We start from the raw sequence: 24,653 nt of genomic DNA, 5'->3' as shown, positions 1-24,653 counted from the left end.
GAGGGAACTTAGAGGTCATCTAGTCCAACCCCCTGCTTTACGCAGGAGAACAAGCCGACCTTTCCGACCGACAAGCTAGCCAGGCTCCGGTGCTCCATCGGCAAAAGAAAGCTGGGACGCCTTCCCCCCCCCCGCCCGGTTTTCCACGCGTGTCCGAGAACGCCGCTCCTTTGAAGCGCCGCCGGGAACGTGTGGACCGCGGCAAAGGCGCAACAACTCCGAGCGAGGCTGGCTTGGAAGATGCGGCGCTAAGCCGGGCGATCCTTTCTCCATCGGACGCTCCTTTGCCCGGTGGTCCGTCCAGCATACGAGGCCCTCGCCCCCCACTCCACCCCACCCCACCCCACCCAGGGCACGGTCAGCAAAGGGTTAACTCTGCGCTGCTTTAGCCCCGCGCGGGTTCCTTAGAGCCCGCGCAGCTCCTGCCCTGCGAGGCGCAGAGACGCTTTTTTCTTCTCTTTCTCCGGGCGCGGGGCTTCCCTCCCTCCGCCCCTTCCTCTTCTTTTCATGACGCCCCCAACCCCGGCGAGGTTCCCCATCACCACGGATGCCAGGCTCGCTCCTCCCGCGGTAAGACCACCCCCCTCCCAAGAAAAAGCCGGTCGGTTTGGGTGGGTGGGGGGCGATCCCGAGCTCTGGGTGGGTGGGTGGGAGAGGGTCTGGGGAGGGGGAGGGAGGCGCTTGCCTGCCTCCCCGCCCGCCCTTCCCTCCTCAACCTGGAGGCGGGGGGCGCGCTAGTCCCCCTCCTCTCGGCTTCCAAAGGGAGCCCGGCTGGCAGGCAGGCGGGAGTCGATGAGCGGCGGGCCCGGGCAGAGAAGGGAGCCTCTCCCGGCCCGCCAGCCACCTCCCCCCCGGTTGAATCTCAGGCAGGCAGGCGGGCGGGGGGCCGCCGTTCCAGGTTTCGCAGGACTCCAGGTAACCTCCGTTTTAAGCTCCGCCGCCGCTTCCCTCCGTCCTCTGCCCCAGTTGTGGGGGTCTCTTCCCCCCCCGAGAGAAGAGCTGTGGGGGTCTCTTCCCGCCTCCCCGAGAGAAGAGCTGGGGTCTCCCCCCCTCCCCGAGAGAAGAGCTGTGGGGGTCTCTTCCCCCCCAGAGAAGAGCTGTGGGGGTCTCTCCCCGCTCCCGAGAGAAGAGCTGTGGGGGTCTCTTCCCCTCCTCCCCGAGAGAAGAGCTGTGGGGGTCTCTTCCCCCCAGAGAAGACCTGTGGGGATATCTCCCCCCCTCCCGAGAGAAGAGCTGTGGGGGTCTCTTCTCTCCCCCCGAGATAAGAGGTGGGGGTCTCTTCCCCCCGAGAGAAGAGGTGGGGGTCTCTTCCCCCCCAGAGAAGAGCTGTGGGGGTCTCTCCCCGCTCCCGAGAGAAGAGCTGTGAGGGTCTCTCCCCCCCAGAGAAGACCTGTGGGGATATCTCCCCCCCTCCCGAGAGAAGAGCTGTGGGGGTCTCTTCTCTCCCCCCGAGAGAAGAGGTGGGGGTCTCTTCCCACCCCCGAGAAAAGAGGTGGGGGTCTCTTTCCCCCCCCCGAGAAAAGAGGTGGGGGTCTCTTCCCACCCCCGAGAAAAGAGGTGGGGGTCTCTTCCCCCCCCCGAGAGAAGAGCTGTGGGGGTCTCTTCCCCCCCCCCATCTCCCTTTGGATCGCTCCCCTCCATCCCGGCGCAGCGAAGTTTTCCAACGGGGAGGAGGAGGAAGACCGAGTGGGTACTTTCCGTCCTCGGGGCAGCCTTGGCCAACCCAACTCGGGAGGGGAAGGACAAGCGAGCCCACCTCGCTGATCTCTCTCTCTCTCCAGGGCCATTGGGTGGAGGAGGTGAAGGGAGGCGGGGGGGGGGCAGAATGCTTTCCGGTTCTTTGGTGCTGCAGATTCGGATCCCGCGGTAGAAACTAGGCGCAAGGACGGGGCGCTTGGTCGGGGGTTTGCAGGAGCTGGAAAGGTGTGTGTGGTGGGGGGGGGAGAGGTCGTCATTCGTGGGTGGTAGGTGGAAACGAGCGCAGGACGGGGAGGGGGAGGCACAAGGCAGGTCCAGAGTGCAAAAGTGTGGGGGGGGGAGACCCTTTGATGCCCCCTTCCCTGATGCTCTCCGGCCGGTATGGGGGTCGCTTGCGCGGAGCGCCCAGCCTCGAAGGGGTGGGGATGGGGGGCTTTCGTGCGAAGGCATAAATAAAGAAAGGAAGGAAGGATGGAAGGAAAGAAAGAAAGAAAGAAAGAAAGAAAGAAAGAAAGAAAGAAAGAAAGAAAGAAAGAAAGAAAGAAAGAAAGAAAGAAAGAAAGAAAAACGGAGGAGATTCTACAGTTCAAATCCCCAGCTCGAAGACTCCAACGCTCCTGGGGGGGGGGGGAGAGAAAAAGAGAAAAAAAAACACTCGCTTTGGATAGCTCGAAGGGAGTTTTCTAAGGATCTCAGGAGGCTGTCGCGAAGTTGGAAGGGCCAAGGAGCGCGCAAGAGCAAAACCCAAACTTTGCGCGCGGGAGTTTAAGCGGCGCCGCCCTCCTCCTCCTCCTCTCCTCCTCCTCCTTTCCCTTCCATCTTCACTTTCTAGGTGGAGCTTTAGGGGGTGGGGAAGGGGAAGGGAAGGGAGGGCCCTTTCACCTCCTCCAATCCTTTCCTCCTCCTCCTTTTCCACCTGAAAACCACAGTCACCAACGCAAACCGATTCGGAGAAGTTGCTTGTCCAGGATCTGCCAGCCCCCTAAAAAGGGGCTCATAAGGGAAGGGTTTTGGTGGTGGTGGTGGGGAAAAGCCGAAATCGAGGTTGCATGGGAAACGGTCCCCGAACCAAGGCTGTTTCGGGTAGGGGGACCGCCGCCGTGCTGGAAGGTTATGGCTGAGAGTTGGAGGTGGAAATGAGAACGGCGGCGGAGGAGGCTCGGGGTAAGCCTTTGCGCCTTTCGAGCGGGATCCTTTCAGACAAAGCGCTCCGGGGAAATGGGGGGGGGGCGCGCAGGGTGTCTTAACAACATTATGCCCCCATTCCCGGGCAAATCAGTCTACTGGGGCCCCTAAGGGGAAGAAAAATGTGAAATGGTCTACAAAAATTAAAACATATTATTTATTTTTATTTTTATTTATTTATTTTTATATGCCGGAGACTCAGGGCGGCTTACAATGGGTTAAGCAATAGCCTTCATCCTTTGGTATATTTTATACAAAAGTCAGCTTATTGCCCCCCACAAACCGGGTCCCCATTTTACCCGCCTTAGAAAGGATGGAAGGCTGAGTCGACCTTGAGCCTGGTGAGAATTGAACTCGCAGTAATTGGATGTTAAATGCTGCCTTAGTAGGAGGCATTAGCCTCCTTCGCCACTCAGGCTCCTATTGATATATTTATCAATGCTCATTTCGATTAATGCATGTTGGCCTTAATGTAAAATGTAATCGATATGTCGTTCTGTTTATATGGTACATGGTGCATTGAAGGGTTAACATGCACAGATTAGTGGGGGGGGGCTATGTACCCACGGGGCAAGTGCCCATCAGGCCCGGGCATTAAGATAGCCCTGGGGAAGGAGGGGTCACCTGCGGAATTCTTACGGGGGGGGAGGGGAGAGAAGCAGGAGAGGGTTCCCACCCACCCACCCTCACGCCGCGGGCCTTTTCTCTGTTCTCCGGGCAGCCTAGTTTTTGCGTCTCAATTCTGGGGAAAACAGAGAAAGTATGTATGTGTGTGTTTGTGTGTGTGTGTGACATTACTGGAAGCGATTTTGTGGATTTTTCTGGGGCTGTGGATGCAGAGAGGGGGGCAGGTATGTGTGTGTTGAGGCCTTATTTATTTTTCCGGAGAGCTCAAAAATTCTTGCAAAACTCGCCGCCGAGGGGTCACTCGAGATTCGAACTCAAAATCTACATGGTGCAGTTATAAAGCCGAGCCGAATTGAGAAGGGCGCTCCTCCACGTGTAAAACAGGTGGTACCTTCTTCCCCTTCCTCTGTAAAGTCTTGGCGAGTCTCTTTTGTTCCTGCCTGAAGGGTGCGGTGGAAATGCTTTTTTAAAAAAAAATTCATTTTTAACAAGGTGGGCTCGCGTTTCTAGAGAGGAATCCTCCGGGCAGGCTTAGACTGCCAGTTCCTATTTTCGTAGAAACACCCACCCATGTTAAAGAGATTGTCTGCCCTCTCGGCTTGGATTAAGACCTGGTCTCACCTGTCATGTTTAACTGAGGGTTTGGGGGGGGGTGTAGATTCTCTCTTGGGGATGTACTCTCAACTTGGAGCTCTGGTGGGACAGACAGAAGTGAGGGAGGCGCCAAAAGTTTTCAGGTAACAGTAATGGAGTTGGAAGGGATCTCGGAGGTCATCTCATCCAACCCCCTGCTCACGCAGGAGAACTGTACTGGAGATTCGAACCGTCCAACTGCTGACAAGCTCAGTGTCTTAGCTACTGAGCGCAAACCTTCCAGGCAGGGAGGAAACAGGTGGTTCTGAATGGGTCTGAAGAGTGTCAGATGGTGTCGTTTTGAGCCTCGATTCCGTGGCTACCTTGGTTTTCATTCTTAACCATAGCCAAGAAAGAGCGATCAGCTGCCGAGCTCAGGAAATACGAAGTCCAGGCAGTTCAGATGAATATGGGTTGATTGTATGCTAATGTTCTCTACAAGAATCTGAGCTACTAAAGGTCAAAGCAAATTGGAAGGGGATAAGAGACGATGGAATTCAAGGTGGGTGGGACTTAAATCTCTTGTGGGCGCGAAGGGACTCGAGACTGATGACACACTTGATATTTCTCTCTGGTTCAAGCCTGGTCATCTCCTACACCGGGTTCCATTTCAGTTGCTGTTGGCCATGTTTGGCGGGGAGAAGGGAGAGCCAATCCTGGCTGGCCCAGCATATGAGTTGACGACGGTCACTCTCAGATGCCTCCTGTAGACAAACTGACTGCTTTTCTTTAGACAAATATTTGTGTGTGTGTGTGTGTGTATGGGGGGGCTCTTGAATTGTAGCTCTTGTGTCTATTTTGGGCGGGTTGCTCTGTTGTGTTTTGAGGTGTGTGACGTAAATCCGAGCCCTGACAATATTACAGGAGTGTTCCTAATAATGCTGAGGGAAGTCTTCCGATTGGAAGATGAAAGCTCCGTGCTGCCTGGTTATTGTGGTTGTTGTTGAGGTTTAGAACGTTGTTGTTGTTGTTGCTGCTGAGGACTAGTCTGTGATGTTGGGTGGGCGTGGCCAACTCGATGTCACTCACTTCCACCAGTCACATGACTCTCTAGCCACGCCTACCCAGCCGGTCATTAGGGCAAAGAGCCAGTTGTTAAAAAACACCGGGAACCACAAAACCCTTTTGACATCTCTCTCTCCCTCCCTCCCTCCCTCTCCCTCTCCCTCTCCCCCTCTCTCTGTATCTCTCTGTCTCTGCCCTGGCCACTTCTCCATCCCCCGCCGTCACCCTTACATTCTCAGGCCAGGCGAGGAGTGACTGGAAGGGGAGGGCGAAGAGCGGGGCCAGCCAATGGTGGATTCACCCGACAGGGAGCCACAGCAGAGGGCCGAAAGAGCTGCATACGGCTCCAGAGCTGCAGGTTACCGATACCCGGCCTAGACAGCAAAGAGTGTCGAAAGCAGGACAGAGTATTTGACTTCATCCGGTATCTATTCCTTTCTCTGCAAAGAAGGAAATGCTTTTTATTCAGGGTCTCTGTTCCCACCACAGTGGAGTCTGGGGCAGGACCCAAATCACAGGGGCACACCAGATGCTTCTGTTTCCATCCTGTAACTCAGTGGCCTACAACCTTTGGGGCACCAGGGACTTGTTTCCGTGGAGAGATTTTTTTTCCCCCGTGGACCATAGGGGAGTGGTTTCGTGTGCTGCCTGCATCCCACGGATAGGGCTTCGCTTGTTTGAGTGGACCGGTTGCTGGTTTGTGGACCGAGGGTTGAGGACCACTGCTGTAAATCATCCCAGCATACCATCCCACCAAATTCCAAAATAATATGTGGCGAAAATACAAGTAGTCCTCAATTTACAAACACAATAGCGACCCACATTTCTGTGGTTAAGTGAGACATTGGTTGAGTGAGTTTTTCCCGATTTTATGATCATTTTGGCCACAGTTAAGTGAACTTCTTCTTCTTCTTCTTCTTCTTCTTCTTCTTCTTCTTCTTCTTCTTCTTCTTCTTCTTCTTCTTCTTCTTCTTCTTCTTCTTCTTCCTCCTCCTCCTCCTCCTCCTCCTCCTCCTCCTCCTCCTCTTCTTAGTTTAGTTTAGTTTAGTTTAGTTTAGTTTAGTTTAGTTTAGTTTAGTTTAGTTTAGTTTAGTTTAGTTTATTGGATTTATATACCGCCCTACTCCCGAAGGACTCAGGGCGGTGAACAGCCACAAAGTAAAATACATATATACAAAATTTAAAAGCTGCTGCTTCTCCTCCTCCTCCTCCTCCTCCTCCTCCTCCTCCTCCTCCTCCTCCTCCTCCTCCTCCTCCTCCTCCTCCTCCTCCTCCTCCTCCTCCTCCTCCTCCTCCTCTTCTTCTTCTTCTTCTTCTTCTTCTTCTTCTTCTTCTTCTTCTTCTTCTTCTTCTTCTTCTTCTTCTTCTTCTTCTTTCTTTCTTTCTTTCTTTCTTTCTTTCTTTCTTCTTTCTTCTTTCTTCTTTCTTCTTCCTCTTCTCCCATATCTATCATCAGACGTTGGCGATCACGTTGGCAATCCTATTTTTGTCAACAGCCGCATGAAAAAGTGCTGCTGAGTTTTGTCCAAGCCAGTCCCTTAGATTTTTGAAGCCATGATGTTCTTCTTCTGCCTGGACTTCGTTTGCCTTCAATCTTTCTCTGGAGGATTAAGTGAAGGATGCCGTATTTTTCCGGGTGTCTCATCCCACGTTCCAAAATATTCTAACTTTTGCTTTTTAATGGCTTTGATGATTTCCCTGGGCTTTCCCAGGTGGCTTATCCCCTCCTCATTTCTGATTTCGTCAACCCAGTTTATACGTAACAGCCGTCTGTAAGTGAACCACTCCAGTTGGTAAATTAGTAACCCCGTTGTTAAACGAACCTGGCTTCCCCATTGATTTTGTGTAGCGGACGGTCACAAAAGGGGGATCCCCTGAGCTTGGGACACAGTCCCCGGTCATAAATATGAAACAGCGGCCAAGGGTCTGAATTTTGATTGCACGATCCTGGGGTTGCTGCAAAGGTCATCATCAAAGGTGAAAAACAGTCCCAAGTCGCTTTTTTCAGTGCCGTGGTAAGTTTGAACGGTCAGTAAATGAGCTGTTGTAAGTCGAGGACTACCTGTATTAGGCTGATGGCAGGGAGGACAAAAAAAAAAAAAAAGAGATTCTTGTTGTTCAGCTCTTATTGACTTTAAAGATGCATTAGCAAGAACTTTGCTGGCTGGTTGGCTGGATAATTGTCCAGTCAGCTCAGAAGGTTGGGAATAGAATGGAATGGAATAAGGAAGAATAGGAATAGGAATAGGAATAGAATCTGCTTTTAGACAGAATTGAATAGAATAGAATAGAATAGAATAGAATAGAATAGAATAGAATAGAATAGAATAGAATTGAATTGAATTGAATTGAATTGAACAGAACAGAACAGAACAGAATAGGTATTTATCTGCTTTTATACAGAATAGAACAGAACAGAACAAAACAGAACAGAACAGAACAGAATAGAATAAGTATTTATCTGCTTTTATACAGAATGGAATGGAATGGAATGGAATAAGAATAAGAATAGGAATAGGAATAGGAATAGGAATAGGAATAGAATCTGCTTTTATACAGAATAGAATAGAATAGAATAGAATAGAATCGGTATTTATCTGCTTTTATACAGAATAGAACAGAACAGAACAAAACAGAACAGAACAGAACAGAATAGAATAAGTATTTATCTGCTTTTATACAGAATGGAATGGAATGGAACGGAATAAGAATAAGAATAGGAATAGGAATAGGAATAGGAATAGGAATAGGAATAGGAATAGGAATAGGAATAGGAATAGAATCTGCTTTTATACAGAATAGAATAGAATAGAATAGAACAGAACAGAATAGGTATTTTTCTGCTTTTATACAGAATAGAACAGAACAGAACAAAACAGAACAGAACAGAACAGAACAGAATAAGTATTTATCTGCTTTTATACAGAATGGAATGGAATGGAATGGAATAAGAATAAGAATAGGAATAGGAATAGGAATAGGAATAGAATCTGCTTTTATACAGAATAGAATAGAATAGAATAGAATAGAATAGAATAGAATAGAATAGAATAGAATAGGTATTCATCTGCTTTTATACAGAATAGAATAGAATAGAATAGAATAGAATAGAATAGAATAGAATAGAATAGAATAGAATAGAATAAGTATTTATCTGCATTTATACAGAATGGAATGGAATGGGAATGGGAATAGAATAGGTATTTATCTGCTTTTATACAGAACAGAACAGAACAGAACAGAACAGAATAGAATAGAATAGAATAGAATAGAATAGAATAGAATAGAATAAGTATTTATCTGCATTTATACAGAATGGAAGAGAATAGAATGGAACAGGACTTTTGAAGTCTTCTAGTCTAGTCCCTTGCTCAAGCCTATGCCTCTGATTGCGAACTTATGACACCTGTGTCCAAAGTGGCACGCGGAGCCATGTTGCCTGGCATGCACGGCGTTGCCTGTTCCTCTTCTGGGTTTCTGGCGCAGATGCGCACGCGACAATCAGCTGGCTTTTGTGCGTGCAGCAGTGCCGGAAACTGGAACAGCTGATCTTCCATTATCCGGCATGAGCATGGGCGCTGGCCAGCTGATCGGTGCGTGCGTAAGTGCGGCAGTGACCGGAAGACCTGGATGCAGAAATATAAGTACCTTATCCGGTGCGCGTATGCCCCCTGGGCATCTCCTCTTCCTGGTTGTGGTCTTGACGAGCGTTTGCATGTGCCTGAAGTGCTCCCTTTTCGGCATTCGGTGCTGAAAAGGTTCGCCATCACTGCCCTATACCATTTCAGACAAATGACTGTCCAGTCTTTTCTTAAAAGCATCCAGTGATGGGACATTCACAACTTCTGCAGGCCAAGCTGTTCCACTGCTTAGTTGTCCTCCCTGTTAGGAAGTTTCTCTCTAATTCCAGGTTGCTTCTCTCCTTGGTTAGTTTCCATCCATTGCTTCTTGCCTTGCCTTCTGGTGCTTTGGAGAATAATTTGACCCCCTTCTTCTTTGTGGCAGCCCCCTCAAATACTGAAATACTGCTATCCTGTCACCCCTAATTTTTATTTTCTTTAGCCAGACCTTAGAGCAGACCAGGGAAATATTTATTTTAAATTAGTAAATGTCAGCCCTGCCTTTCCACTTAAACAAGTCCTTTGGAATAGCTCACAGTAACGAACAATCTCGCCTGGACTACTGTAATGCTCTCTACATGGGGCTCCCCTTGAAGAGCACCCGGAGGCTCCAACTGGTCCAGAATGCGGCCGCGCGGGTAGTTACGGGAGCTGCATGGCACTCCCACATAACACTTCTCCTGCGTGAGCTGCACTGGCTCCCAGTGGTCTTCCGGGTGCGCTTCAAGGTTTTGGTTACCACCTTTAAAGCTCTCCATGGCATAGGACCTAGTTATCTTCGAGACCGCCTGCTGCTACCGATGACCTCCCATCGACCTGTGAGCTCCCACAGAGAGGGCCTCCTCAGGGTGCCATCAGCCAAACGCCTCTCCTGCGTGAGCTGCACTGGCTCCCGGTGGTCTTCCGAGTGCGCTTCAAGGTTTTGGTTATCACCTTCAGAGTGCTCCATGGCTTAGGACCTGGTTATTTGCGGGACTGCCTACTACCACCAATAGCCTCCCACCGACCAGTACGCTCCCATAGAGAGGGGCTCCTCTGGGTGCCATCGGCCAAACAATGTCGACTGGCGGCCCCCAGGGGGAGAGCCTTCTCTGTGGGGGCACCTACTATCTGGAACGAGCTCCTCCCGGAGATACGGAGGATCCCGGATTTGCGTACCTTCCGTCGCGCGCTTAAGACGTTCCTATTTCATCAAGCTGGCCTGACCTAAATTTTCCTCTTTTAAATGGGAATTTTAAATTTGGTTTTAAATTATTGGGGTTTTAAAATGGTTCAGCCAAATTTATTTAATTTGTTTTATCTCTATTTTAAATTTTGTATCTATATGTTTTATTTTATGGCTGTTCACCTCCCTGAGTCCTTCGGGAGTAGGGCAGTATACAAATTTAATTTAAAAACAAAACAAAAAACAATGTAGGCTGGTGACCCCCAGGGGGAGGGCCTTCTCTGTGGGGGCACCTACCCTCTGGAATCAGCTGCCCCCAGAGATAAGGAGAATCCAAGACCTCGGTGCCTTCCGCCATGCCCTTAAAACTTTCCTTTTCCAGCAAGCCGGGCTGGCTTAACATATTTTTTAATGTTTTTAATTGGTTTGTCACTTTTTAAATTATGGGGCCAAATAGATATATATTCTTTTAATTGTTTTTAATGTTTGTATTTTATGTTTCTTATTTGTGGCTGTACACCGCCCTGAGTCCTCCGGGAGAAGGGCGGTATGTAAATTCGAAATAAATAAATAAATAAACAAAAAATACAGAACCTGGGGAAAAAAACCACTCCAATGCTTTTAACAGTAGCATCATTAAAGTCAGTCAACAGTTCAAAGCTTGGAAGAAGAGACGAGAAGATCTTGCTCCTTGTCTCTATCTTGGGAGCTTGGGGTCCAAACCCATTTCCCTTCGGAACTCCTCTTACTGTCTGAGATCTACAAAGGAGAAGATACTCACCCTAGATACTAGAAAATGAAATTTCTCTTCTCTTCTCGTACTCTGTTTCTCCGAAAATAAGACCCAACTGGAAAATAAGTCCTAGCATGATTTTCAGGATGCTTGTAATATAAGTCCTACTCCCCAAATAAGCCCCAATTAAGATTGTCAGCCAGATGGATGCATTTAGTTCCGTATTTTCCCCAAAATAAGACCTAACCAGAAAATAAGCCCTAATGTGTCTTTTGGAGCAAAAAATTAATATAAGAACTGGTCTTATTTTCGTGAAAACATGGTAGTAAGAAGAGACCCCGTAGGTTGTTACTAGAAGAAGTGCTCCCTGTGGATCATCAGGCCCCCAGCTATATTATTTAATTTGTATCTTGCTTTTGTTTTTTTAACAAATAACTCAAGGCAGCAAACATATCCAACACACCTCCTTCCTCCTATTTTTTTCCCCACAGCAACAACTCTGTGAAATGAGTTTGGGCTGAGAGAGAGAGAGTACCGTATTTTTCAGACTATAAGAGGCACTTTTTTGTCTCCAAAAGGGGGTGAAAATGTCTGTGTGTCTTATAGACCAAATATTGCCGAAGCCCCACCCACCCGCCGGCTGTATTTTGGCCTCCGTATGCCCCGTTTTCGGGCCCTTTTTCAGCCTTTATCAGGCCATTTTTCAGCTCATTTTCGGGGCTTTTTTCCAGCCCATTTTCGAGGCTTTTTTCTGCCCATTTTTTCTGCTTGTTTTTGAGGCTTTTTTCAGCCCATTTTTTCCAAAAAAAAAAAAAAAAACCCAAGCTGAAGAAAGCCTCGAAAATGGGCAGAAAAAAGGCTGGAGAAGGGCAGAAAAAAGGGCAGAAAAAAGGCCCCAAAATGGGGCCTTTGTGTGTGTAAAGTGTGAAAGTTGGTTTTTTTGAGCTTTTTATGGCTGTGTGAGGTTCCTGCTTGGAATATGGAGCAGGTCTCCATCTCCCGCCATCACCCTTACCTTCTCAGGCCAGGCGAGGAGTGACTGGGCGGGGAGGGTGATGGGCGGGGCCAGCCAGTGGTGGTTCAGCCAACAGGGAGCCACAGCAAGGGGGATGAAAGAGCCGCATGCGGCTCCAGAGCCGCAGGTTGCTGACCTCCGCACGAATGAAACGAGAGTTGAGTTTTCTGTTCCGGCCTTCAACCGGCAGGTGTCTGGTTGAAAAAAAAATCAAACTGTCACATACTTTAACGGGGTCAGAGCCCTCTTCCAACCCATGAATGTTTTATCATCCTGTTTAGCCTGTTCTGATTGTTCTTTTCGGGACTTTGGAGAACTGTTTCCAATTCCTGAAGAACCTGATTGACTGCAAGGTGCTAAAGTCGGGGTGATTATGCCGAGGGAGAAAGTGTGTGAGCTTGTATTGAGTGTGCGGAGGGAGAAAGTGTGTGAGCTTGTATTGAGTGTGCGGAGGGAGAAAGTGTGTGAGCTTGTATTGAGCGTGCATCATCGTCCTCGTCGAACGGGGTCGATGGCTGTGTTGCACAGCCAGGAGCAAGAGAGTGACCCAATTATCCTGGGATAATTAGCCTGGCAGCAGAGGTATTCTTCCAGCAAATCGCGCTCTGTTTGTGTATCTGATTGGGAAAGTGGAGACATGTTACCAAAGATGGTATCTTTGATAGGCTGCACCAGAACTGCACGCTGAATGGAAACATTTCCCGCCAGAGGTTAATGCATTCTCGCGAGTCTGTTGTGCAATTGGAAACTGTGCTTCGGAAAGAATTGGGCCATGTTGCAAACTGAGGCCAAACAGAGAAAGAAAAGGAGCTTTGAACATCGTAGAATAATGGAAGGGAACCCAGAGGTCTTCTAGTCCAACCCCCATGCTCATTGGTTGTCCGAGCTCTTTTGGAAAGCCTGCAGTGATGGAGCTCCCACAACTTCTGAAGGCAAGCTATTCCGTTGGTTGATTGCTCTAACCCAGGAGTCTGCAACTTTAAACACTCAAAGAGCCATTTGGACCCGTTTCCCACAGAAAAAAAACCACCGGGAGCCACAAAACCTGGGTGGGCGTGGCCAACTCCACATCACCCACCTAGTCACTTGACCCCCTAGCCACGCCTACCAAGATGGTCATTAGGGCAGTTAAAAAAACACCAGGAATCACAAAACCCTTCCCTCTCTCTCTCTCTCTCTCTCTCTCTCTCTCTCTCTCTCTCTCTCTCTCTCTCTCTCTCTCTCTCTCCCCTCTCTCTGTATCTCTCTATGTCTCTCTCTCCCCCTTCTCTGTATCTCTCTTCCCCTCTCTCCCCTCCCTCTCTGCCTCCCCCCTCTCCCCCCTCTCTCTGTATCTCTCTATGTCTCTCTCTCTCTCCCCACCTGTATCTCTCTCTTCCCCTCTCTCCCCCCCTCTCTCTGCCTCCCCCTCTCTCCCCCCTCTCTCTGTATCTCTCTATGTCTCTCTCTCTCTCCCCACCTGTATCTCTCTCTTCCCCTCTCTCCCCCTCCCTCTCTGCCTCCCCCTCTCTCCCCATTTCTCTGTATCTCTCTATGTCTCTCTCTCTCTCTCCCCACCTGTATCTCTCTCTTCCCCTCTCTCCCCCTCCCTCTCTGCCTCCCCCCTTTCTCCCCCCTTTCTCTGTATCTATGTCTATCTCTCTCTCCCCCCCCCTGTATCTCTCTCTTCCCCTCTCTCCCACCTCCCTCTCTGCCTCTCCCCCTTTCTCCCCCCTTTCTCTGTATCTCTCGGATTTCCAAGACCAGGCAAGGAGTGTCTGGGAGGGGAGGGTGAGGGGCGGGGCCAGCCAGTGATGGGACAGGGAGCCACAGCAGAGGGCCCAAAGAGCCACATGCGGCTCCAGAGCCGCAGGTTGCTGACATCGGCTCAAACAGTTAGGAATTTCCTCCTTAGTTCTCGGTTGCTTCTCTCCTTGCTTAGTTCCCATCCATGGTTTCTTGTCTTGCCTTTCGGTGCTTTTGCCGAAGAGCAAACCTCTCTAGTGGCTCATGCAATTGACTGGCATCATTGCATGCACCTCGGAGAGGTGTGCACCTCGGGTTAGGTTATCAAAGGCCTTCATCTTCAAGTGCTTCCTCATAGAACAGGTTCATTCCAAGTATGGTGTAACAGCTGGAACTCAGGACTATTGAAGGCAACAGAAAGTCCGGTCCTCTCGTGAAACCACCCACACCTGTGACCCAAGAATTTGGTTAAATGCCGTGAGGTTGCAGAAGTCCAAAATAGGCTAATGAGGAATGCCATCCAAGTGCTGTCAATCTGTCAGGAGATCCAAAACCGCATAGAGCAGAGGTGTCAAACTCAAGGCCTGCGGGCCAGATGTAGAGAAGATAAAATAGAAATAGAATAACAGAGTTGGAAGGGACCTTGGAGGTCTTCTAGTCCAACCCCCTGCCTAGGCAGGAAACCCTACACCACTTCAGACAAATGGTTATCCAACATCTTCTTAAAAACTTCCAGTGTTGGAGCATTTACAACTTCTGGAGGCAAGTTGTTCCACTGATAAATTGTTCTAACTGCCAGGAAATTTCTCCTTAGTTCTAAGTTGCTTCTCTCCTTGATTAGTTTCCACCCGTTGCTTCTTGTCCTGCCTTCAGGAGCTTTGGAGAATAGCTTGACCCCCCCAACTCTTCTTTGGGGCAGCCCCTGAGATATCGGAAGACTGCTATCATGTCTGCCCTAGTCCTTCTCTTCATTAAACTAGACATACCCAGTTCCTGCAACCGTTCTTCATATGTTTTAGCCTCCAGTGTCCTAATTAGTGGTGGGATTCAGCACCACTTCGGGAGAACCGGTTGTTAACTTTCTGAGCAGTTTGGCAAACTGGTTGTTGGAAGAAATCATTAGGGCAGAGAACCGGTTGTTAAATTACTTGAATCCCACCACTGCCCCTTTGTGGCTCTTCTCTGCACTCTTTCTAGAGTCTCCACATCTTTTTTACATCATGGCAACCAAAACTGGATGCAGCATTCCAAATGTGGCCTTACCAAGGCATTGTAAAGTGGTATTAACCCTTCACGTGATTCTATTCTATCTTGATTCTATCCCTCTGTTTATGCAGCCTAGAACTGTGTTGGCTTTTTTGGCAGGTGCTGGCCCATGATGGGTGTTAAGGATACTGTTGTTGTGTTACCAACCAGCAGAGTGTAGAGCACAGAGAAACGTTGCTGAGAGCAATGAATAAGAGATATGCATACTGGTTTATCAAAAGTTTACTTTATGGTGAAAAAACAATCTCAATAGTCTTTAAATCAATCCAAGTCTTTGCCAGTTAAATCAGTCCAGTGATACAAAATCTTCTTACCACACAAACGGTAGTTGGTTAGAATAACAAACTCACTCTGGTTCACAAACCACGATGGTAGCAGATCCATCCAACGATGATAGCACAAAGAATAGCGCTCCTCACACTATGGTAGCTTATCATCAACTGAATACGTTACAGTACCTTCCTTAAATACGTTCACAACTAATTACAGCATGACTCAGCATTACAATGAATCAGCAGGAAAACTTTAAAGTCACACAATACATATTCACATTAAAGTCACAGAACACATATATTGCCTGGACAACTTGTTAGGCTCAAACCACATCCTAACAATGTGGTCAGATCTGGCCCGTGGGGCTGTCCTGGTCTAAGCTGTGTGAAGAGGAAAGATCAAGCCAGCATAGCTTCGGCCTGGTCTACTCAATGCGAAGAGGAAACATGCCAACAGTTTGGGGAGTAGCATCAAGCTGGCCATGCCCACCCAGTTGGGCATGTCCACCTGCCCCCCTCCCCCAGGTCAACCACAGCCCTGATGTGGCCCTCAATGAAATTGAGTTTGACACCCCTGGCATAGAGGGTATCGGCCAAGAATTTTGGCCATTCGTAGCTCCATCTGGCTTCCTTGATGGGGTAATAAGAGCATTTGTATCTACGTAGCCCAGATGTGGATTAGCCTTAGTCTGCACCTATGCCGGCTTGGCCTGTGCATTCGGACTCTTGGCTGCTCATTTACCTGTCCCTTCAGGGCTCAGTTTTCATATATCAACATCTCCATCTATGCTAGTGTACCAAGGTTCAAACCATGGGGCAAAAAAAAAACCAATCGGTCAGTCGAAAGCTTGTGTAGAGTACTTAAAACAGACATTCTTGACCTCAAACTCCAGAGTAAAGCTCAAATGAGAAGGGTCAGCAGGCAGAGCTACCTACTACCACCAATAGCCTCCCACCGGCCGGTACGCTCTCATAGAGAGGGGCTCCTCCGGGTGCCGTCGGCCAAACAATGTCGACTGGCGGCCCCCAGGGGGAGAGCCTTCTCTGTGGGGGCACCTACTATCTGGAATGAGCTCCCCCCGGAGATACGGAGGATCCCGGATCTGCGCACCTTCCGCCGCGCTCTAAAGACCTTGTTATTTCACCAGGCGGGCCTGGCCTAACTTTCTCCCTCGTTTTAAACAATTTTTAATATTTTAATATTCAAAGTTTAAATTGTTTTAAATTGATTGGGGTTTTAATCTGTCTGGGCCAAACTATTTAATTCGATTTTATTTCTGCTTTTTAAATTTTGTATGTATGTATTTTATTGTTGGCTGTTCACCGCCCTGAGTCCTTCGGGAGTAGGGCGGTATATAAATCAAATAAAAGTAAAGTAAAGTAAAGTAAAGAGCTGTCTACCTAAAAGTGAATTTTCCAGAAATGTATGAGTCCTTGCCCAGGGAACATGCTTGCATTCATGGCTTCTCTCCCATCCACTCCTCCAACCCTGCCCAAGAACACTGAGGATATTTGAGGCTGTCCTAAAGAAGAGGGAGTCAAGCTATTCTCCAAAGCACCAGAAGACAAGACAAGAAGCCGTGGATGGAAATTAATCAAGGAAAGAAGCAACCTAGAACTAAGGAGAAACTTCCTAACAGTGAGAACAATTGATCAGTGGAACAGCTTGCCTTCAGAAATTGTGGATGCTCCATCCCTGGAGGCTTTCAAGAAGAGACTGGACAGCCACATGTCCAGAATAATATAGAGTCTCCTGCTCTAGTTGGACTAGAAGATCTCCAAGTCCATCTCTGTTATTCTATGGCCTTACGTTTGATGTATAAAGACCTTTATCTCAGATGCTTTTAGATGCTACTCTTATGGTGGCCCTCCTGTAAGGGATGCGGTGGCTCAGTGGATAAGACGCTGAGCTTGTCGATCGAAAGGTCAGCAGTTCAGCAGTTCGAATCCCTAGCGCCGCATAATGATGGTGAGCTCCCGTGACTTGTCCCAGCTTCTGCCAATTTAGCAGTTCGAAAGCATGTTAAAAAAAAATGCAAGTAGAAAAATAGGGACCACCTTTGGTGGGAAGGTAACAGCATTCTGTGTGCCTTTGGCGTTGAGTCACGCCGGCCACATGACCACGGAGACGTCTTCGGACAGTGCTGGCTCTTCGGCTTTGAAACGGAGATGAGCACCGCCCCCTAGAGTCGGGAACGACTAGCACATATGTGCGAGGGGAACCTTTACCTTTACCTTATGGTAGGGATTTCAATAGTCCGTTCTTTCATCTCTTGATCCTTTGTCTTCCAGAGACCAGCAGCCTATCTATGAACTTGGGCCTTTGCTTCACTTTCAGGGCCAGAATTGCCCAGAACTGAGAACCAGGAATGGGAAGGGAGTTGGGATTTAACTGCTAGATTCAAGTACCGTTAGATCAAACTCACCAATTGCTTTAATTCAGGGTTACCAGATCTAGGCTGCAAAAAATCTGGAAGGGTGAGATAGAATTGCTGGTATAGTATGTCTTTGTTGCTATCTAGTAGACTCCTAGACTAATACTACTCAGATCTGTTCTCCTTACTTCCTTCAGTTCCAGCTTTTCCCCTATTTTTTTCCCCTCCTCTTCTTAAGGAAGATTTGGCTAAAGGGGCAGTGAACAAGATTGTAGAGTAGGACTGGAGTTGGCAAAGTTCAAAAATAATATATTGTATCTGCATGAATATTGAGAATAGAGGGGGATCAGATGAGAACATGGAGACCTAGGCTGCATGAAGGAAAGAAAGAGAGAGAGAGAGAGAGAGAAGAAGAAGGAAGGAAGGGAGGAAGGAAGAAAGAAAGAAAGAAAGAGAAAAAGAAAGAAAGAGAAAAAGAAAAAGAAAGAGAAAGAGAGAAAGAGAAAGGAAGTAAGGGAGAAAGAAAGAAAGAAAGAAAGAAAGAAAGAAAGAAAGAAAGAAAGAAAGAGAAGGAAGGAAGGAAGGAAGGAAGGAAGGAAGGAAGGAAGGAAGGAAGGAAGGAAGGAAGGAAAGAGAAACTAAGATAAATTGGTGTAAGTTGCCCAAAAGTGCCAGAAATATTTAAACAGGCAAAAACCACATCATGTGAAGAATGTCCTTAGGCTTAGTGGAACATAATATCCTCTTTATAATCTAGCATTTGGTTTCTGAAGTCATTTCAGCTAGTCATTTCTGAGTATTCACAACAGTGTCCCAGGGTCACGTGATCCCCTCCCTTTTGTGACCTCCTGGCCAGCGAAGTCAAATCGGAAGGCAGATTCACTTAACAACCATGTTACCAACTGAACAGCTGCAATGATTCCCTTAACAACTGCAGCAACAATGGTTGTAAAATGGGGCAAAATTCACTTAGCAACAAAATAATTTTGAGCTCAATTGTGGTCGTAAGTTGTGGTCTACCTGCATTTATTTTTCTGCGTATTTCTACACTGTTGCTTATATCTATGATTAAGTAGATGTTAGAGAGATAAACATATGATTATTTTATGTGAAGCGTTTGTGTTTTGTTGTAGGGAGCAAAGCTTCGTGTCTATAATTACAACTGGAGAGAAGCCATAAATGACCTTCTCCCAGCTGTTGTTTGTTTGTTTGTTTGTGTGAGCTAATGTTCTTCTGTCCTACAAAAGGTCATGGCATAGATATCCCTTTCTGAAGCAATGGGTCCTCTCAAGTAATATTTGTGGGAAAGATTGGTTGGGTTACTCATTGAGTTTCCACAGCTAAGTGGGACTTGAATCTTAAGTGTCGCACCTCGTTGGCTCTTTCGTTTCTAATCTGCTGAGGTTCCAGATCATCTAGAACAGAGGTCTCCAAACTTGGCAACGAGTAGACTTCAACTCCCAGAATTCCTCAGCCAGCCAACTCCTCTCAGCCATGCTCTGGGGAGTTGGCCGGCTGAGGGGAATTGGAAGTTGAAACTATGCTGGCTGGGGAATTCTGGGCGTTGAAGTCCACTGATGCAGCGTGGAAGTATACCTGAGTTCTAGATCAGGAGTCTCTAAATTTGGCAAGTTTTAAGACTTGTTGACTTCAACGCCCAGAATTCCTCAGCCGGAAAACTCCCCTCAGCTATCCTGGGGAGAGTTGGCTGGTTGAGGGGAGTTGGCAGTTGGCTGGTTGGGGAATTCTGGGAATTGAAGTCCACAGAGGCATTGTGGACGTATACCTGGGTTCTAGATCAGGACTCCCCAAACTTGGCAACTTTAAGACTTGTAGACTTCAACTCCCAGAATTCCTCAGCCAGCCATGCTGAATGGATGAGGGGAGTTGGAAGTTGAACCCATGCTGGCTGGGGAATTCTGGGACTTGAAGTCCACAGCTACACTGTGGAAGTATACCTGGGTTCTAGACCAGGGCTCTCCAAACTTGGCAACTTTAAGACTTGTTGACTTGAACTCCCAGAATTCCTCAGCCACAAATTCTCCTCAGCCATGCTGGGGGCAGTTGGCTGACTGAGGGGAGTTGGAAATTGGCTGGCTGGGGAATTCTGGGAGTTGAAGTCCACAGCTGCATTGTGGAAGTATACCTGGGTTCTAGACCAGGGCTCTCCAAACTTGGCAACTTTAAGACTTGTAGACTTCAACTCCCAGAATTCCTCAGTCAGCATGGGTTCAACTTCCAACTTCCTTCAGTCAGCCAATTCCCCTCAGCTATGCTATGCTGAGTTAGCTGGCTGAGGAATTCTGGGAATTGAAGTCTACAAGTCTTAAAGTTGCCAAGTTTGGAGACCCCGTAGATCTAGAACCCAGGCATTACTTCCGCACTCCATCTATGGACTTCAATTCCCAGAATTCCTCAAGTCAGTTATGCTGGCTGGCTGAGGAAAGTTAGAAGTTGAACCCATGAAGGCTGGGGAATTGTGGGAGTTGAAGTCCCCAAGTCTTAAAGCAGCCATGTTTGGAGACTAGAACCCAGGTATACTTCCACCCTGCAGCTGTTGAGCATGTGAAGTATCGTTTTTTTTGTTTTTTGTTTTAATTTCTCTTGACTTGTAATTAAAATGAAACTTCCAAACAACATGCAGACCAGAACCATTGTGATTCTAACAGCCACTCGCTGTGTTTCTGGAAAAGGAAATGAGCTGATGAGTACATTTGGTATTTTGAAAGGATGTTGCGGGCTTTTTGCAAAATGCCACATGCAGCCACAAAACATTCTTTTGCCAGATGGCTGCATTGGTCCCTTCTGCGTCCTTGAGGCCACTGATAGCTTCTTCTCTGCTACTCACAGAAGCCAGGCAGGAATACTTGCGAAGAAAACCAGCGCTGGATCCAGCCAGCCTTTCCATTTCCCTAAGGTTGCCCCTGGGGACGATAAAGTTTCTCGGAGGTCGACATACAATATGACTTTTTAGAATTAAACAAGATTTAGGCCACCCACTGTGAAGAGTTGGGCATCGGCGGAGATGCGGAGAGGCCTCCTTTGCTGATTTGGGGGAAAGCGTGCAACGCGGTTCAAACCGAATTGAATTTCGGACAGGCGTCTCGTTGGTTAAATGGGGCCGCAAGCAAATAGTATCCTTGTGATGTCCACAAGTGCTGTCCATCAGTTTCCAGGCTGAGCTGAGAGATACTAACCAGTGGGTGCTATTCAGCAGGTTCTGACAGGTTCCGGAGAACCGGTAGCGGAAATTTTGAGTGGTTCGGAGAACCGGCAAATACCACCTCTGGCTGGTCCCAGAATGGGGAGGGAATGGGGATTTTGCAGTATCCTTCCCCCTGGAGTGGGGTATCCTTCGCCTGGAGTGGGGTAGGAATGGAGATTTTGCAGTATCCTTCCCCTGGAGTGGGGTGGGAATAGGGATTTTGCAGTATCCTTCCCCCTGGAGTGGGGAGGGAATGGAGATTTTGCAGTATCCTTCCCCCTGGAGTGGGGAGGGAATGGAGATTTTGCAGTATTCTTCCCCCTGGAGTGGGGAGGGAATGGAGATTTTGCAATATCCTTCCTCTGGAGTGGGGTGGGAATAGGGATTTTGCAGTATCCTTCCCCTGGAGTGGGGTGGGAATGGAGATTTTGCAGTATCCTTCCCCTGGAGTGGGGTGGGAATGGAGATTTTGCAGTATCCTTCCCCTGCCACGCCCACCAAGCCACACCACACCACGCGCACCAAGCCACGTCCACAGAACTGGTAGTAAAAAAAATTTGAATTCCAGCACTGATACTAACTCTCAAAAAAAAATTGAAGGCTGGTTATCTGAAGGACCACCCCTTCCTGCCCACACTCACTCACTGGAACATGTCTTCATATTTTTATTTTATTATTTTATTTTATTTTATTTACTCTTTTTATAAATAACTTAAGGCAGTGAACATACTCAATGCTCTTTCCTCCTATTTTTCCTACAACAACTCTGTTGTTGGGCTGACAGAGAGGGACTGGCCTGAAGTCACCCAGATGACTTTCAGGCCTAAGGAGGGATTAAAACGGGCCTGGTGGCTCAGCAGACTGATAGCATTGTGATTAACACCAGCTGTCAGCAATTACTGTAAGTTCGAATCTCACCAGGCTCAAGGTTGACTCAGCCTTCCATCCTTTCTAAGGTAGGTAAATTGAGGACCCAGTTTGTGGGGGCAATAAGGTGACTTTGTATAAATATACAAAAGGATGAAGGCTATTGCTTAACGCATTGTAAGCCGCCCTGAGTCTCCGGAGAAGGGCGGCATATAAATCAAATTTTAAAACAAAACAAAACCTCACAATCTCTTGGTTTCTAGCCTGGGGGTCGACCAGATCAGACTAGACTAGGGGTCGGCAACCTTAAACACTCAAAGAGCCACAAAGGTCCTAACCGGAAGCCCCCATTCAATTCTGGAGCCAACCGGAAGTCCAGTTCCCACTTCATAGTCTCCTCCTAACGCAGTGTCCTTTTTCCTCTGCTGACCAGAAGTCCAGTTCCCCCACCATAGAGTCTCCTCCTAGCATCCTTATTCCTCTACCTGTCCTAACTGAAAGCCCTATCAATTGTGTAGCTGACCAGCAACCGGGAGCCACAGCAGAGGGATGAAAGAGCCACATGCGGCTCCAGAGCCACAGGTTGCTGACCCCTGCAGTAGACCAAACTGCTTCTCCTGTTTGCCTTTCTAGACAGGAGAGCGATTTGTGGCTCACTCCCTTCTTAGCTGCATCCAGTTAAGGAACTATTGTAGTCCTTGACCAAGATGTAAAAAATGCTTTACCAAATGCGCCCAAATGATACTCATAGAATGTAAATGAATTGGAAGGGACCTCAAAGATCATCTGTTGTGCAGGAAAAACAATGAATGCCAGACAATCTTACTTTTTACTCCACTTCCAGTATAAGCACCATCAGATCTGTCCTCTCCTGTCCTGTCCTCTCCTGTCTTGTCCTCTCCTCTCCTCTCCTCTCCTCTCCTCTCCTCTCCTCTCCTCTCCCATTCTATGTTTTTCTCTTCTCTTCTCTTCTCTTCTCTTCTCTTCTCTTCTCTTCTCTTCTCTTCTCTTCTCTTCTCTCCTCTCCTCTCCTCTCCTCTCCTCTCCTCTCCTCTCCTCTTCTCCTCTCCTCTCCTCTCCTCTCCTCTCCTCTCCTCTCCTCCGCTCCCCTCCTCCTCCCCCTCCCCTCCCCCCTCTCTTCTCCTCTCCTTTCTTCCATTATCTTAGCCCCTCTGATTGATTTAACACTAAAACAAATCACTCCATTTGGCAGTTCTTGAAATATCCGTTAAGTACTGATTTTCCAACCATTCCTTCTTAGTCCACCCCACTGGGAAGCTATTCTTGATACGGTCCATTGAAATAAAGGATAGCAACCTATGAAGACCATTGCAATTATACATTTTTTTCAGAATGCCATTTTCTTTCCTTTTTCTTTCTGTTCTGCAGTTTCATATTGTTTATTTGGCTCTGTTATCATTTGCTTTGGAAAGCTTTCCGAAAAAGAGCATTATTTTTTCCCCTGTGGCAGTTTTGTCCATAATAGTCAATTTTAGATTGGTGCAAAATAAGGAGCAGTTGCCAGAAACTTGATTCATGGAGGTTTCATTCCTTCAGAATAATTGCTATAATTCCCTTGATTTGATGTCATCATCCTTTTTTTTTTTTTTAATCTAGGAATGTGATGAATGTTTCGTTTCAAATTATTTCAAGTGTGTAACTTCCTAAAACTTCCTAAAAGTCTCATTTTGCCTGGAAGACCCTTGCTTTAAATGTGAAATGGGTTGTTCTAAACATTTTGGAAGTACAGATTATCCTCGATTTACAACGATTTATTTAGTGACTGTTTGAAGTTCCAACAGTGCTGACGAAAAGTGATTTAGCAATAGCAATAGCACTTAGACTTATATACCGCTTTACAGTGCTTTACAGCCCTCTCTAAGCGGTTTACAGAGTCACCATATTGCCCCCAACAATCTGGGTCCTCATTTTACCAACCTCAGAAGGATGGAAGGCTGAGTCAACCTGGAGCCTGGTGAGATTTGATCTGCCAAACTGCTGGCAGCTGGCGATCAGCAGAAGTAGCCTGCAGTATTGCACTCTAACCACTGTGCCACCGCGGCTCATTTATGACCATTTTTCACACTTATGACCATTGCAGCATCCCCGTGGTCACATATTCAAAAATTCAGACCCTTGGCAACTGACTCGTACTTATGACAGTTGCAGAGTTCCCGGGGATCCCGTCATCCCGTTTTGTGACCTTCTGACAAGCAAGGTCAATGGGGAAGCTAACTGACCATGTTAGTAATAAGTTAACAATGGCAGTGATTCGTTTAACAACGGTGGCAAACAAGGTCGTAAAATGGGGCAAACCTCGCTTAACAAATGTCTCACTTAGCAACAGAAATTTTGGGCTCCATTGTGGTCCTAAGTTGAGGACTACTTGTATTCTCAATTGAAAACAGAGGCGTTCGAAGAACGTCAGTGTTTCAAGCTAGAAACATGTCCACAATTCTTTAAATTAGAAGGTTTCCTGCTTGAAGGTTTGCAGCAAAATATTTCATGCACTCCAGTCATTTGTCTCAGTTTTCCTTTATTTGGCCTAAAAATGGAGGAGCTGGTGGAGAGAGATATAAAAATATTATGGTAAGCAAAATAGGTAAGCAAGGGAAATGTCAATGCAATTTTGAAGGTTGAGGGCACAGTGTTGTAATATACGGCGTGAATCTCTTTCTTTTTCGATTTTCAGATCTCGATACGGTTTTTGAGGGAAATCATTCTGTTTGTTGTTTTTTGCTAATCGGATTTGCAGTTTTCCCCCCTTCTCTTAATATATCTGCCTCCACTTGACAAAAGTGTGTAGTGTGTGTGTCTGGGTGCTTGGTTCCTTTAGCCTACATTTTTAACCTTCCTTGGTATCTTTGTTTGGTTCTTTTCATTAGGACTGTTTGCACCGTACCTCAAACGAAGGCCATCTGTAACGTCGAGTGTGACGCCGTTGGTCCCAAGTAATTGGGTTGTTGTTGTTAACTAGAACAAGAAGTGAGGCAAATCTTGATGCTTATCAGAACTTTTCTTCACTTAGTGGCTTGTGTTGCTGTTGAGGCTTCATTTCACTCCGTCCTTTGAGTGCAGATGGAGTTTGTCTAATACCTTGTGAGACAAATCGGATCTTGGATTCGCCTCCATTTTATCAATCTAACAGTTTCCAGACTCCTGGAATACTTGCCTTCCTCTCAGACAACTCTTGCTGTAAACTGAGGTAATTATTTTGCCAAAAGGTACAATCTTATCATTCTCACTCTTGAATTCCTTCTTC

General features: G+C 47.4%; 1 protein-coding gene across 8 annotated transcripts in view; it reads left to right on the top strand.

Moving 5' to 3' along the window:
* Positions 1-267: 267 nt before the first annotated feature.
* Positions 268-24,653, top strand: part of NTF3 (neurotrophin 3) — a 96,022-nt gene continuing 71,636 nt past the window's right edge. The window contains exon 1 of one of the 8 annotated variants that reach the window (XM_087873316.1): positions 268-570. Coding sequence is in view for 1 of the 8 variants with exons in the window: in XM_087873313.1 (XP_087729439.1) it covers positions 2,835-2,862 (28 nt within the window). In the remaining 7 variants the exon portion in view is untranslated. Of the gene's footprint in view, positions 571-683; positions 916-1,858; positions 1,924-2,540; positions 2,863-24,653 lie in introns of those variants that run through there. The other 7 variants (XM_087873320.1, XM_087873317.1, XM_087873315.1 and 4 more) reach the window with 7 other exon arrangements.

Source organism: Pantherophis guttatus, chromosome 7 (assembly GCF_059756535.1).
Source record: "Pantherophis guttatus breed Tessera chromosome 7, ASM5975653v1, whole genome shotgun sequence".
Classification (NCBI taxonomy): Eukaryota; Metazoa; Chordata; class Lepidosauria; order Squamata; family Colubridae; genus Pantherophis; species Pantherophis guttatus.
This window is presented reverse-complemented; position numbering and strand designations above follow the sequence as displayed.